This window comes from Fukomys damarensis, unplaced genomic scaffold, assembly GCF_012274545.1.
Source record: "Fukomys damarensis isolate Sample0158 unplaced genomic scaffold, DMR_v1.0_HiC HiC_scaffold_15, whole genome shotgun sequence".
Lineage (NCBI taxonomy): Eukaryota > Metazoa > Chordata > Mammalia > Rodentia > Bathyergidae > Fukomys > Fukomys damarensis.
In genome coordinates, this window is record NW_022900927.1 from 23,110,596 (window position 1) to 23,125,064 (window position 14,469).

The 14,469-nt window shown below is 45.9% G+C and overlaps 2 protein-coding genes across 3 annotated transcripts; both read right to left on the minus strand.

Annotated features, from left to right (window-relative positions):
* Positions 1 to 372: 372 nt before the first annotated feature.
* On the minus strand, positions 373 to 13,701 carry LOC104876550 (nascent polypeptide-associated complex subunit alpha). 2 transcript variants are annotated; one of them, XM_010644650.2, is made up of 8 exons: positions 13,597 to 13,701; positions 12,647 to 12,718; positions 2,367 to 2,452; positions 2,108 to 2,185; positions 1,586 to 1,732; positions 1,108 to 1,236; positions 681 to 803; positions 373 to 497 (listed from the first exon to the last, which is right to left on the minus strand). In XM_010644650.2, the coding sequence occupies exons 2-8, from the start codon at positions 12,714 to 12,716 to the stop codon at positions 483 to 485; spliced, it is 648 nt and encodes a 215-aa protein (XP_010642952.1). In that variant the 5' UTR covers positions 12,717 to 12,718; positions 13,597 to 13,701; the 3' UTR covers positions 373 to 482. The 2 variants fall into 2 exon arrangements, with proteins under 2 accessions (XP_010642952.1, XP_010642953.1); XM_010644651.2 differs by having other exon boundaries at positions 12,647 to 12,744; positions 13,597 to 13,663.
* On the minus strand, positions 2,459 to 12,620 carry LOC104876549 (nascent polypeptide-associated complex subunit alpha, muscle-specific form-like). The gene has a single exon (XM_010644649.3). It carries the CDS (start codon positions 9,651 to 9,653, stop codon positions 3,540 to 3,542), a length of 6,114 nt encoding a protein of 2,037 aa, XP_010642951.1. The 5' UTR covers positions 9,654 to 12,620; the 3' UTR covers positions 2,459 to 3,539.
* Positions 13,702 to 14,469: the final 768 nt, after the last annotated feature.

Sequence of the window (14,469 nt, forward strand, 5' to 3'; positions counted from 1 at the left end):
AAAAAAAAAAAAAAAAAAAAAAAAAAGTCAAACCATTTTAAGTAAACTTTAAAGTTCAGACATGGATGATTAGGTGAATCACAATCTGCTAATGCTTAACATCTGGGAAGAAACTGGAAACGAGAAACTACTACTGTCTTCTCTGAAGACAAGAGGGTCCTAACAGCCTAGTAGAGTGATGGAGTCTATGGCACGTGTGCCGCAGAGCTTTCAACAACAGTGTGCTGCGCCACTATGTAGTATAACAACATTTTACAAGAATCGAAAAAGTTTGGATTTTAAGTAGGGAAAACCTGTGGGACTCTCTTCTATGATCTTGAATAGACTTCAGTTTTGGGTGGGGTTGGGTAAGTGAAGGGACCAAACATGCACTGAGTTCATCCAATAAGTCATAACTTTATTAGTGATAGAAACAGTACAAATTTCAAACCAAGCTGCAGTGACCTTTTCGAAACACCAAAAAAAGTCCTCCTTTTAGATGGTTACATTGTTAGTTCCTGCAAGAGAAAAAAGTACAATTACAGGTGGTGAAATAGGAAAATTCAGGTCCTTAAAACCTTAGGCAATTCAAAATAGGCTTTGGAATGAGGCTTCCTAAGTGGCTAACATTAGACAGAAAAGATAAACTCATTTATGATTGGTCAGGTAAGAGGGTGCTAAGAAAGTCTTAAGACGCTTACCATAATTGCATTTACAATATCATTACTGTTGTTCTTCAGGGCTCGGACCGCCTTTGCCCTCGATACATTTGCTTGTGACATAACCAATTCTATGTCCTTAACTTCCACGCCTGTTTCATCAACCTAAAAGAAGAAAGAGGTTGGGGGAATCTACTTGAATCCAGTTCTTAGTATGAATAAAAAGTCACATAACTCAGGTTGGGGATTTAGCTAAGTGGTTCTGCCACCTGCCTCGCAAGCAAAGTCCCCAGTTTGATTCCCAGTAAGCCCTCCCCCTGCAAAAAGTCACATAACTCAATGAGGACTGAGTACGCAACAAAACAGAATCTAGCTGAGTGTAGTGGCACATGCCTGTAATCCCATCTACCATCACAGATTACTACTGCTAAACAGAGATTAAGAGTAAAAAAGATTCCTGGTGGCATACCTCTTCCTCTTCACTCTCCTCTTGTACAGTTGGAGTCTGTGTATTTTCTTGAATGTTTGAGACAGCTTCACCTTGAACCTTGAATTTCTCAGCAGCTGCTAACTGTGCTTGCTGAGATAAATCCTCAATCTAGAGAGCAGAGAATAGATCCATGTGAACAGATTAGTTTACAGTAAATGAAAGAGAAATTATATATACCTTTTCAGAATTCTCAATAAATCCATTTCAGATAATTTACTATATATAATAAAATGCATCTCCTGACTCAGACTATCAAGGAAAGAGAAGTAGCTTAGGAATATGTTCTCAGCTTTGGGTAATTATGTTTTCATGGGCTATTTGGCAAAGTTTAAAGATTTTTTTTGGTTATCATACTAGATATAAAGCAGCTAAACAACTATGATACACAGGATAGCGCTTCCACAATAAAGAATTATATAACCCAAAATGTCAATAGTGCTGGCCTACAGCAGCTTACCTTGGCTTCTCCAAAAACTATGTAGGTATCTGAAGCTGGACTCTTATAAACATCTGGTTTTGTGATGACAAAAAGGATATTCTTAGATTTTCGGATAGTGACTCTAGTAACCCCTGTAACCTGCCGAAGACCCAATTTGGACATAGCCTAAAGAACATAGAAGAACATTAAGTTTCAACTTTAGAAACAGCATCAGAAAACAAAGAACACAGCATCAATCTAAAGCAGACTGGGCCAGGGGTTTGGCTCAGTGGTTCTGCTGCCTGCCGCGCAAGTGCAAGGTCCAGAGTTTGATCCCTGGCACCAAACAAACAAACAAAAAACAATCTAAAGCAGACTTTTACTAGGTTAAGAAAAATTCATACAAATTAAGAGTAGAAAATCAGCTTTCAGGACTCTTTTTTTTGCCATAGTAACTTGTTACTACACAGTACTCTACTATTACCAAGAATGCCAGTGCAAATGTTCTACTCTAAAGTTGCTTCATCACAACCTCTAATCCTTGTAACTTAAAAGTTTTACCTTCCGTGCCTTCTTTTCACTCCGACTTTGTTTTGCTTTACTGACTGGTTCTTCATCGATTTCAGCTGCTGCCGCCAGCTAAAGATAAAACAGCTGAGTTAAATGGAACCAAGATCTAGATATCACCATCTCTATGTGGTTTTTCTTTACCAAGATTTACAGAATCAAATACAAAAGTTAGGCCTGATTAATGGGTTCTTCAGCGCTCCCTCAACTCATGTGTAGTACTTACACTACCCATTTAGTAAAGAATACCGACCTGGGCTTGTTGTGTGGTTGCTTGTGTGGAATCTTGCTCCTCCAGCTCTGGTACTGATTCATCACTGTCAGATTCTGTTCCAGACCCTAAGGTGACAAACAACTTTTATAATTTTACAGTAGAGATTTAAGGATGTGCTTACTATAGTTTGTCTGGAGTAGAGATCACTGCTATATGCTAGGCCTTACAATGTTAAATGTAAATCAACTAACTTGTGTGAATCCAGCTTGAAAGCCCTTAACTCAAACTAGCATATATGTATCTATTAAAGATTCATCTCTAGAAATGAGGGATAATCACTAGATATAGCTGAACATTTTTAGTATTACAATTGCTTTCTTTTCCTTAAGATCTGCATTTCTTGGCATAGGTATCCACAAACCACCTATAAAACTCCAATAGCTCAATCATCTCAGAAAGGTTCTGGGCAAAAGGTTATCTTCAGATATACAAGTTAAAAAACAATACAGTGACAAGGCAGAACAGGCCAGAAACAGTTGTGTATACACATTTGGCCTTATTTTCAAAGCATTCATTCTAGTAATTTAATCTAATCAGTTCTCTGGAAGATCATGAATGTCAAGTTCTAAAAGTCACTTTCTCTCTGTCCTGTGACTTCCCCCATTTCTTCCACATGTAATTCACATTATGTTTCTCTTAATTGAAAGGCCAAGCATCACTAAAGACTACTCAGGAAAAAAGCATTTACCAGCACCATTCTCTAGGAAAAAAACAGGTGTCTACATTTTTTTGGGGGGTACTGGGGATCAAACTCGGGACCTTGCGCTTGAGAGGCAGACGTCGGCACCACTGAGCTAAATCCCCGGCCCATGGTGCCTACATTTTTAAGAAAGGGAAATCCCTGGGGAACTGGTCATTACTAAGTCTATGAAATAAAAACAAAAACAGCCCCCGATTCCCCAAAATTTTTAGCAAATCCCAGGCCCAGGGACAAGGTTAGCAATGTGGTAAGATTAGAGCGAATTAAAGGTTTGATAGGTCTTGGTTTTCAATGTCAGAACAGTTAGGTAAAAAGGACAGCAAATCCACAGTTCAGTATGTATATTATATAAAACACAAAGTACTGTCTGAGATAATGACAACCAAGACTTAATTTTGTATTCCTACAGCTTTTTGCCTTTGAAATTATCATTCTATGTACCACGTTCAAATTCAAGCAGATATATTGGAGAAAGTGGCGCATCCTAGGGTTAGTACTGGTGGGCAGTCCCCAAGAGGGGTGTGGGCAACACACCATGCACACAGCAAACCAAGGCAAATACCCTTGTCGTTCTTCAAAACAGGCTGCTTGGCAGAGGGGGTTGGGGCAGGGATTCCAGCTGGTTTGGGGATGGGCATGTTGACGAGGACCGACTGGAAAGGCATGCCCCCAGAAATTGGTTCCGGGGGAATCAGAGGCGGCAGCTCATCCTCATCAGCAGGGGCTGGGGGCTTAGAGGGCGATTCCAGCACCAGCCCAGGTGAGGACGGCAGAAACTGCTGTTTAGGAAGCAGAGGGGGAACTGGGGTAGGAGCAAGAGGCAGGGAGACTGGTGGGCTGGGTGTGGGACAAACAGATGTTGATCCAGCTTTAGGAAGGATTTTCTCAGAGGCCACTGCTGTTAGATGGGTGGATGTCTTAGACTCAGGAGGAGCAGCCAAGGGACCCTTTGCAGAATGAGAAGAATCTTTGCCTTTTGCAGAAGAAATATGGAGGGCTTTTGTAGTCTTTGAAGAATCTTTCTGAATGTGGGCTGTCAGTAGAGGAGCTGGAGCCACGGTAGAATGGGATCCTTTAGTATTATTCTTAGCAGAAGGATCTGAACACTTAGGAGGCAGAGTAGCAGAATTCTCAGCCCCTGTGCCTTTTTGAGCAGGAGCCTCAGTAACTGATGCACTTGCTGGAGCTGGGGCAACAAGTACTTCTTTCATATGAGTGGGGCCTTTCTTTGGTAGGAGCCCTTCTGATGCCTGAGGGGCAACAGCCCCTGAGGTACTTTTGAGTGACACTGGGGGAATAGGGAAGCCTTTAGGGGAGGAAGAAACAGTGGCTGGAAAAATGGAAGCCTCTTTATGAGAGTGAAGAGTCGCAACTGGAGAAGTGGGGGCCCCTTCTGAGGATGGAATAACCAGGCCCTCCTTGGAGGAGAGAGGGGTTGCATCTGAGGGAGTGGAGGCCCCTTTGTGGGCTGGAGCCTTTTTATGAGAGTGAGGAGTAATAGCTGAAGAGAGAGCTCCTTTGGAGGGTGGGTTTGCTGGGGCCCCTTTGGAAGATGGGGTTGTTGGGGCCTTTTTGGAGGCAGGAGTCATAACTTGGGGAGCAGGGCTCTCTTTGGGAGTTGTAGCTCCTGGGGCCTTTTTTTGGGAAGGAGTCTTGGCTGGGGCAGGGGTGGTCCCTTTGGTTGATGGGGTCTTTTTGGAGGGAGTCACCAGTGGAGTGGGGGCCTCTTTGGAAGCTGTGGTTTCTCTTATATTTTTGGGGGAGGGAGGAGTCACAGCCAGGGCACATGAGACCCCTTTGGAAGGTGAGGTTGCTGAATGCTTTTGTGGGGAAGGAGCTTTGTCTGTGGGAGTAGGGCCCCCTTTGGAAGATGGAGTGGTTGGGGCCTCTTTGGGAGTTGCAGTTGCTGGGGCTTTTTTGGGGGAGGAAGGAGTCTCTGTTGTGGAATTGGGAGCCTCTTTGGGGGCTTCAGTTGCTAAGGCCTTTTGTGGGGAGGCCAGAGTCAAGGCTTTTTTGGAAGAGGGAGGAGTCTCTGTTGGAGGACTGGTAACTCCACCGGAGAATGGGGTTGTTGGGGTCTCCTTGGGGGCTGCAGCTGCTGGGGCCTTTTTAGGGGAAGAAGGAACCAGAGCTGGGGGTATGGGGGCTCCTTTGGGAGACGGGGTTGCTAGGGTCTCTTTGGGGGCTGTAGCTGCTGGGGCTTTTGGGGGCATGGGAGGAGTCTCTGATGGTAAAGTGGGAACCTCACTGGGGGATGGGGCTGCCAGGGCCTCTCGGGGGGCTGCAGTTGCCGGGGCCTTTTTAGGGAAAGCAGGGACCATATTTGGGGAAATGGAGGCTCCCTTAGGGGATGTGGCTGCTGAGACATCTTTGGGAGTTGCAGTTGTTGAAGCCTTTTTGGGGGAGAGGGGAATCTCAGCTGGAGGAATGGAGACCCCTTTGGGAGCTGCAGTTGCTGGGACCTTTTTGGGAGGAGTGTTGGCTGGGGCAGTGGGGGCCTCTTTGGGGGATGGAGTTGCTGTGACCTTTTTTTGGGAGGAAGTCTTGGTTGGGGTAGTGGGGGTCCCTTTGGAAGAGGGGGTTGCTGGGGCCTTTTTTGGGGAGAGGGGAATCTCAGATGGGGGAGTGGGGGTCCCTTTGGAAGAGGGAGTTGCTGGGCTATCTTTGGAGGCTGCAGTTGCTGGGACCTTTTTGGGGGAGAGGGGAGTCTCAGCCAGAGGAGAGGGGACCTCTTTGGGGGACTGAGTTGCTGAGGTCTTCTTAGGGGCTGAAGTTGTTGTGGGTTTTTTGGGGGAGGGGGAAATCTCAGTTTGGGGAGTTGCTGGGGCCTTTTTGGTTGAGGGAATCTCACTTGGGGGAGTAGGGGCCCCTTTGGATGAGGGGGTTGCTGGGATATCTTTTGAGGCTGCAGTTGCTGGGACCTTTTTTTGGGAGAGGGGAGTCTCAGCTGGAGGAGTGGGGGTCCCTTTGGAAGAGAGGGTTGCTGGGGCCTTTTTTGGGGAGAAGGGAATCTCAGCTGGGGCCTTTTTGAGGGAGGAAGGAGTCTCAGCCAGAGGAGAGGGGATCTCTTTGGGGGACTGAGTTGCAGAGGTCTTAGGGGCTGCAGTTGCTAGGGCCTTTTTGGGAGAGGGAGGAATCTCAGCAGCAGAAATGGGGGTCCCTTGGGTCTCTTTGGGGGCTGCAGTTGCTGGAGCCTTTCTGGGAGAGGGAGGAGTCTCATCTGAGGGAGTGGGGGTCCCTTTGGAAGAGGGGGTTGCTGGGGCCTTTTTGGGGGAGAGGGGAATCTCAGCTGGGGGAGTGGGGGTCCCTTTGGAAGAGGGGGTTGCTGAGGTCTCTTTAGGGGCTGAATTTGCTGAGGCCTTTTTTGGGGAAGGGGGAATCTCAGCAAGGGGAGTGAGGACTCCTTTGGAAGAGGTGGTTACTGGGATCTCTTTGGAGGATGGAGTTGCTGGGGCCTCTTTGGAAGATGGGGTTGCCTTTTTGGGGGATGGAGGAATCTCAGCTGGGGAAATGGGGACCCTTTTGGAGGATGGAGTTGCTGGGGTTTCTTTGGGGGCTGCAGTTGTTGGAGTCTTTTTTGGGAAGGAAGGAGTCTCAGCTGGGGCAGTGGGGGTCCCTTTGGAAGAGGGGGTTGCTGGGGTCTTTTTGGGGGAGGGAGGAGTCTCAGCCAGAGGAGAGGGGACCTCTTTGGGGGACTGAGTTGCTGAGGTCTTCTTAGGGGCTAAAGTTGTTGTGGGTTTTTTTGGGGAGGGGGAAATCTCAGTCTGGAGAGTTGCTGGGGCCTTTTCGGTTAAGGAGGGAATCTCACTTGGGGGAGATTTGGAAGAGGAGGTTGCTAGGGTCTCTTTGGGAGCTGCAGTTGCTAAGAACTCTTGGGGAGAAGGATCAATCTCAGCTGGAGTGAGAATTCTTTTGGGGGAGGTAGAAGTCTTGGCTGGGGCAGTGGGGGACCCTTTGAGGGATGAGGTTGCTGGGGCTTTTTTGTGGGAGGAAAGAGTCTTGGTTGGGATAGTGGGGGTCCCCTTAGGGGAGAGGGTTGCCAGGGCCTTTTTAGGAGATGGAGGAGCCACAAATAGGGAGTTAGGGGCCTCTGTGGGGAAGAGGCTTGCTGGGACCTCTTTAGGGGATGGAGGAGAGGGAGACTGCTTCTTGGTTAGTGATTCTTTAGGGCCTTGAAAAGAAAGACTAGCCTCTGGAAGGAAAGAAGCTTCAATGTGAGAAACACAGGAGACATTTCCAGTCAGACCATCAGCGACAGCGGAACTCTTCGAGGTTGCTGATCTTTTAGTCTGAAGAGAAATGCCAGTCTTTAGGGGAGATGGGGAATTAGCCAGGTAAGATGCAGTAACAGCACCAGAGTCTTCACTCGGATGCCCTTCAGGAGAGGAACCCAAAGGCACCAATGCTGAGGTATGAGAAATACCAAATTTCTCTGCACGAGGAGAAATGGCAGCTGGTGGAGGTGTGGGAAAAGGCACAGACTGGGGAATTTCAGAGGCCAGTGCCATGGTAACTGCAGAAACAGAAACATTCTGGGGGGATAAATTCACAGTGGGAGCTATAGGGCAACTTTCAGAAGCTGATGGAACCAAAGGTAAAGTAGTAAGAGTGCAACTACCCTTTTTAGCTGGGTGGGTTTTAGGAGCTGAAGAGAGGGCTCCTACAAAAGGACTGGCTGTAGTTGTAGGAGCGGAGGTATCTTTGTCAGTTGTAGGAGCCACTCCCACAGGGCCAGCACTTTCCAAAGGAACTGCAAGCACTGTTGGGGCTGTTACAGAACTTTTGAGAAATAGACTAGTGGAGTCTGGGCTTGCATAAACATCTGTTTTAACTACAGAGAATGGGGAACTGACACCCAGAGAAGCAGCAGTAGCACCTGCTGGCTCAGCTACAGGGAGAGGCCCCATTAGGCTTTTCTTTGTTACAGTGGCTCCAGGAGAAGTTATTTCCAGAGATGATATACTTTGGACAGAGGAGGAATTTTTAGGGGGTGCTGAGGCCAGAGACAGTAGATCAGTAGGGTCTTTCTTGGTAGGGAGTCCTCCCTGGGCCGGAGAAAGAGGAGCACCTGCATTTACCAATACTGAAGTGGGAAGAAATTTATAGTCTTCAGGAGCTGGCAGTGGAGAAAACGGTATCCCAGGAGTACCTGCTACCTGAGGAGTAGGAAGCTCCTTAGCTACTTCAAAGGCAGAATTTACTGTAGAAGTCGTGGAGGGGTTAGTTATCATAAGCTGAGCAGTTCTATCAGAAGAGACAGACATTTCTTTTAAGTCTGTTCCAGGAGAAGAAGAACTCTGGGTTACCAAAGGCTGATGAGCAGCATTACGTGGGCCTTTGAGAATGAGAGAGGTTGTAGGAGACAATGAATAAGTAGTAGCTACAGCTGGGGAAAAAGAAGGACTGTGGGAGGTTACATTAGTGATGGTAGAGTGGCTTTTGTCAACAGAAATAACTAGAGCTGAGGGTGGGGCCCCAACTGGAAGGGAAGCCATAGCACCTGCAACCAGCTCACTTCTGGAAGGAATAGGAGGAATCTCAGATCTCTGAGATAGATAAGAGGTACCCATGGAAGAATGATCTACAGAAATAGTATTCATTACAGGACTTGACAGGATGTTAGAACCTGTTTGACCTAAAGGTTGAATAGAAGAGCCTAAAGAACTCTGATGTAAAGGTGCAAGATGAGTGCTCAGAGAAGTGGGGAAAGTGAGAGGGATATTTGAAGTTCCAGTCTTTTGGGAAGAGGTCACTGCAGGAACAGACTGGGTTGGAAGAGAGAAGGCAGCAGGTGAACTAATAGGCCCCTTTAGGCTTGGGCTTAATGGGTTTTGTGGCATCAGGGCTGGGGAAACTGGGATACTTTTGACCTGAGGAGAAGTGATAGGTGGTATCTGAGGACAGTAGGATACTCTAGATTCAGCAGAGACAAGGGGAGTTATAGGGTGGGAAGGAACACCACTGACTGTAACTGGAAGGTTTGGGGTAGTATCTTTTGGATTAGGCACTACCTGAGAAGGAACCTGAATGGGAGAAGTCTTTCCTTCTGAGGGACTAAGGGGAGCTGACAGAGACGTCACTGGCCCAGACTCAGCTACAACATCCGAACTCTTCTGAACTGAGTGGGGAGCCAATGCAACCAGAGCCAAAGGAGCTGAACAGGAGTGGGCACCTTTCAGCCCTAACATGGGAGAGGCCAGGGCTAAGGCAGCTGGGGAGATAGGAGGCCCTATCAGGTGTGGTAGGAAAGTTGGGGTATCAGGGGAAATTTCCAAAGGGATAGTCATTCCTGAGGCTGGCTGGGGAAAAGGAACCTCTAAAGGGACTGAGCTACTAGTGGAGGGAGAGGGGAATGGGGATGACTGGTTTGCAATTGATACAGGGGATTGTTGTGGGGCCAGGGAGCAAGGAGGGGTAGGGGTAGATCCAGGCTGCCCTAAGGCAGCAGTGACATTCAAGGCTGGAGACATAGGAAGAACAGCTGGAGGATAAAAGCAAAAAAGAAGATAAAAAAGGGAAGAAGAAGAAAAAAAAGGTGAGTTATGCAGCCCAACATGGCATAACATGCCTCACAAAATCAATGGGATTTTAGATCTGCAAATGAAGGTCACCACACAAGATCAAACAAAGGTGACAAGCAACACCATATCTTCCCCCAAATATAAGTCACTGGTAAAGTGAGACTACATCATTCTCAAGTCCCGCACTTTTCAAGTTCTACCAAAAATACACCAACTATTTCAGGGTGAGAAAGTATCTAACAGCAATCTATCTCTAAACAGAGAGCACAGGCCCAGGAATGGGTTGGGAACAACATGTTTTCTATTCCCTTTCCCAGTTGGACCCTTCTATCCTGAAATGGATCCTATTTCGTTCTTTTCTAATAGCCAATAGAATTATGACCAATAGCTGTGCTACCCTGTCCACCCAAAGATTATGAACTAACTGAAACACAATGAAAACTGGAATATGCAAGTAAGGTAGTGAGTGGTGATAATGGGGAATTAGAAAAATAGGTTTTTATATTCTCAGGCTTCATTAGGCTAGAAAAAAAAACCTTACAATAAAGTTTTAGAAAGGGGTGCCTTGCATAATTCTATTAAAGTTGAAACTCTTCAGAATGTCAGCTCAATAGATCAGCTCTTCTGACATCAAACCAAGATGAACTACACCTTCAGGGAGAGAGCTCAGTCACAAGGGTAGGAACTATATTATGAAACTGTGACCAAACTTGTCCAACCAGGCTGTGACCCTATTTTAGGAGAATTAAAGTGAAAAGACTGCTGGATTCTTACCCCTTAATCTGGTAAGTATGTCATTCTGTCAAAATAGACCAATATTTGGCACTAAAGAGAAACTAAGTAAAAGGTTTTCTAAATGAGGGGGAAAAGTACCATATCTGTCATCCAGGAGAAAATCGGACTAGATCAGTGGTGGTGAACCAATGGCATGCTTGCAGCAGTGGGTTGTTACTACTACTAGAAAGCTCTAAAAGACTTGCCATCACTGGACTAGATGAACAAATGTTCAATGCCTGGGAATGTAAAAAAAAAAAAAAACCACCACCTGACAGCATCCAAATTCACAACCCACTCAACTATGTACTTTTAAAAGCCTTGTAGCATCTGATGGAAAAAAAAAAGGTGGTTCAACCAGTTTTTCCTGGAGAACTTGTAGGTCAAAGTCTTATGACTCCAGGGCAACACTTTCAGATAGATTAAGAATTTAAACAAGGAATATGCTTTCTTCTTTCAGGACTTCAATATGAAATAAGGTTCAAATAACTTCCTCTGACACCATAACAAATTCCCTCAGCTAACTTTTATTTTTTTGAGACATGGTCTTGTTATTTAGTCCAGGATGGCTTTGAACTTTTGGTAATCTTTCCTTCTGCCTCAGCCTCCCTAGTGCTGCAATTACAGCTGTGGGTAACATGTCCAGCTGGAGCTAACATCTTCATTCATTCTAGTAAGATTAATTAGAGCTACAGACAAAATCCTAAGTGTTTATCATGGGTATTCCTTTATTACTATAAATCTCATGTACAATATATTTTAAAAGCATGAAGGATTGCTCCAGAAATTAATACTAATTGAACCAGTGGGGTGGTGCAAATCTGCAGTCCAACACTCCAGAAGGCTCAGGCAGGAAAATGTCAAGTTTAAGAGCACCCTCTCCTTCATACTGTACAAAGAAAAGACTGGGGATGTTGCTCAGTCTTAGTGAAAAGCTCTTAGCTGAATTCCCAGTACTGCCAAATAAAACAAAAAAACCCATTAGTTTAGAATCTGGGAACCGAATTATCTTAAATTCATTTGAAAGTCAACCTCTGAATTCATAAAATTAATCCATTCAATGACACTATTTCTAAAATTATACTGAGATTATAGGAGTCCTGGAGACCAGCCCATTATTTTTTCTCTTGTTTCTTGTAGGGAATTTCACATTGCTTATTTCCCAGCTCAGGGGCTCCCTCCTTTCTTTTCCAGCAGCTGTAATAATCCCTTCAGCTGCTTTCATCAGACAGGTGGGAGAACCTTAGTGCTTTCAACTATAAACAAGTTTACTTCCAAAAGGAGACAGAAACTGCTCCTTAAGTGACAGGGGTGTGTGTGTGTGTGTTGGGTGGAAGCTACAGCCTAAAGCAGTGGTGGTGAAGCCGGCCGTTATCATTAAAAACTTTAAAAGATTTGCCACCATTGACCTAAAGATTACTTTCATTTAGTTTTGCACAACTTACTCAACAAGACTATCTACACTTTTTTTCACTACTTCAAGTTTTCCACAGAATTGTTTTAACCAAAACTGAAAATCTGCCTTCATGCCCATTTCTTTATTTTCAGACGGGGCCTTACTATGTTGTCCAGGCCGGTCTTGAACTTTAGGCCAATCCATCCTCCCAGTGCTGGGAATTATTGTCCTGCACCACCATGTACAGCTCTCATTAATTTCAATGTTGAAGGTAAAAGGAAGGACTTCAATTTTAGGACCCAGACAGTGGTCTAGGTACTATTCTGAAATAATAGAAATATCTCAGCACCAACCCCTAGAACAGAAGTTAACCGACTTCCAGGCACTATGAGGCTCAGTAGGGCACATTTATCACCAGCACATAACTCATCCAGACACGTGATGAAGGCACAATGCCAAGCTCTGCTATCCAAAACCTTGTTGTAACTTGCTGGCTGTAACTTCACAAAAGCTCAGGTTGCCTTAGCCAGCCTGTGCGCCATCCAGTTCCCATAGGTACCATCACTGTGCTCTTTCCTTGCTTTAGCATTCCTACGTAAAGTGGTGGTTCCTTTTTGAGGCAGCAGACATAACTCTCAGAGCAAGCTGGAGAACTTTCAATGTCTATGAATCTTACATATTTTATTTCATCCTTCTAAAGAAGTCCTAGCAGAGTAGCAGTCAATCCTCTCCTTTCTGGTAAAGCTGCAACCTTTTTTTTTTTTTTAAATGACAGCGAACTATAAATGGCATAAGTGTATTTCTTCTTTTTTACCCGACAAATAGTCTTAGGGTCAATCTTAATAGTAAGATGGGTATGGGAACCTACCTGTCTCAGCCTGGGGCTGTGGCAACTCCTGCTCTGTAGCAGGGACGGTTTCTGTGGCTTCACCGGGCATTTCTGAAGGAAGGGAATAAAAAGGAGGCCTAAATTGGCTGGGATGTAGTGACCTGCCCAAACCAGAGTCAAGTGTTCTTAAAAACTCTGAGGAGGGCTGTTAAGTGGCTGGAAACGGGTGGAAAATATGACATGATCTTCGATCTCTCTACCAAGAGAATCATCATCTCACCAATTCTCCTCACTCCTCGGAAGGAACGCGGATTTCCCAGTGTCCAGGGTTCACTGTGTTCCTGATCCCACAAGGCCAGCAGTCACCACTGCGCTCTTAGCCCAAGGACGTTCTCGCTTGGTCTGGTTCCTGCCCAGGGGAGACCTTAGCCGCTACCCTTGAGTCCGCTCCTCTCTGACATTCACGCTGCCCGGGCTGGGCCTCCAGGGCTCCCTCACGACTTCCGAGAGCCAGTGAAGAGGATGCCTTAAGTCCCAACTCTTCCCTCTCGTTAGAACGGTGCTCGGATTCTAAAGGTTGTGACCCCTTAGCCTCCTCCGGATTCATATGAAGCTGTTCCCAACAACAGACACCGTCTTTGTCTCCCAACACTGTAATGGCTCCCAAATTCCCCTGCCGAGGCTCCTTTCCCCGTCCGCGGCCCTTATGTCCTACTTTTTCTTTTTGGTACCGGGGATCGAACTCGGGAGTTTGCACTTGAGATGCAGGCGGCGGAATCACTGAGCTAAGTCCCCGGCTCATTACGCCCTACTTTTGCCAGGACAGCAACCCCAGACCCCATTTTGTCCGTTGGCTCGGGGACGAGTAGGAACCCCTGTATTCCTACAAAGACTACAACTCTCCTTAAATTTTATGTCCCCGGGGCGGCTCGGCCCACAGGAAAGGAGGATGGCCATGGATAGAGAATTAAGGCGCAGAAAACACTTACTGTACACAGAACGCGGAACCAAGATGGCGGCAGAAAGAGACCGACCGCGAGCGTGACCCACGCCTGTTGCAGAAGGAAGGCTGACGCGAGGGGGCGGGACCACGAGCTGATTCCGGGTCAGGAACTGCTTGCTGCCACTTCCTTTACCGAGTGATTGACTGGTTCGGCTGTTCCCAGGGGGTGGGTGGTGATATCTAAATAAGGTGAAGAATTCAGAACCGGGCGCGCGGGCTTGGCAGCGGCTCTCCGATACGCAGCCCACCCTGTCCCTTCCCGAAAGTGTTTTTAACGTCCAAATGGAAGATCCTTCCATCGGTCGACAGAGTAGCGACAGATGTTTAAGGCGCTTCGATTTCCCCTTCTTACATGCAAGAAAAGGAGACATTAATTAATAGCAGGTGCCATAGAGATTGAATTCACGCCATTGGATAGAAGTGACCTAAATTAACCTTCAGTTATTTTTGGAAGAGATAATTTAGAACGCTATTGAAATTATTTTAAAGCTGGAAAAGAAAGGGCAAAATATAACTTCTTTTTGCCTACTATTTTTTCATCCATTTTAGGGACCCAGGGTCACAAGAACCGTGCTTTTTTTTTGGTACAGGATTCTTGAAAAGTAGAATGTAAAGCCGATGTTTTGTTCATGAAAAAGCTGACTTCCATACCATCTCAGCTTTAAAAAGGGACTCTGCGAATATGGACCCGAATATCTAAATCAGCTAATTCTATTTAGAGTAATAGCTTGAAAACAATTGAAACTGCTTTTTAAAGGAACCAGTGAAAATTAAAAATTTAATGACCCCGGGTTTAGCTCAGTGATTCCACCGCCTCCCTTGCAAGCGCAAAGTCCCTAGGAGTTGGATCCCTGATACA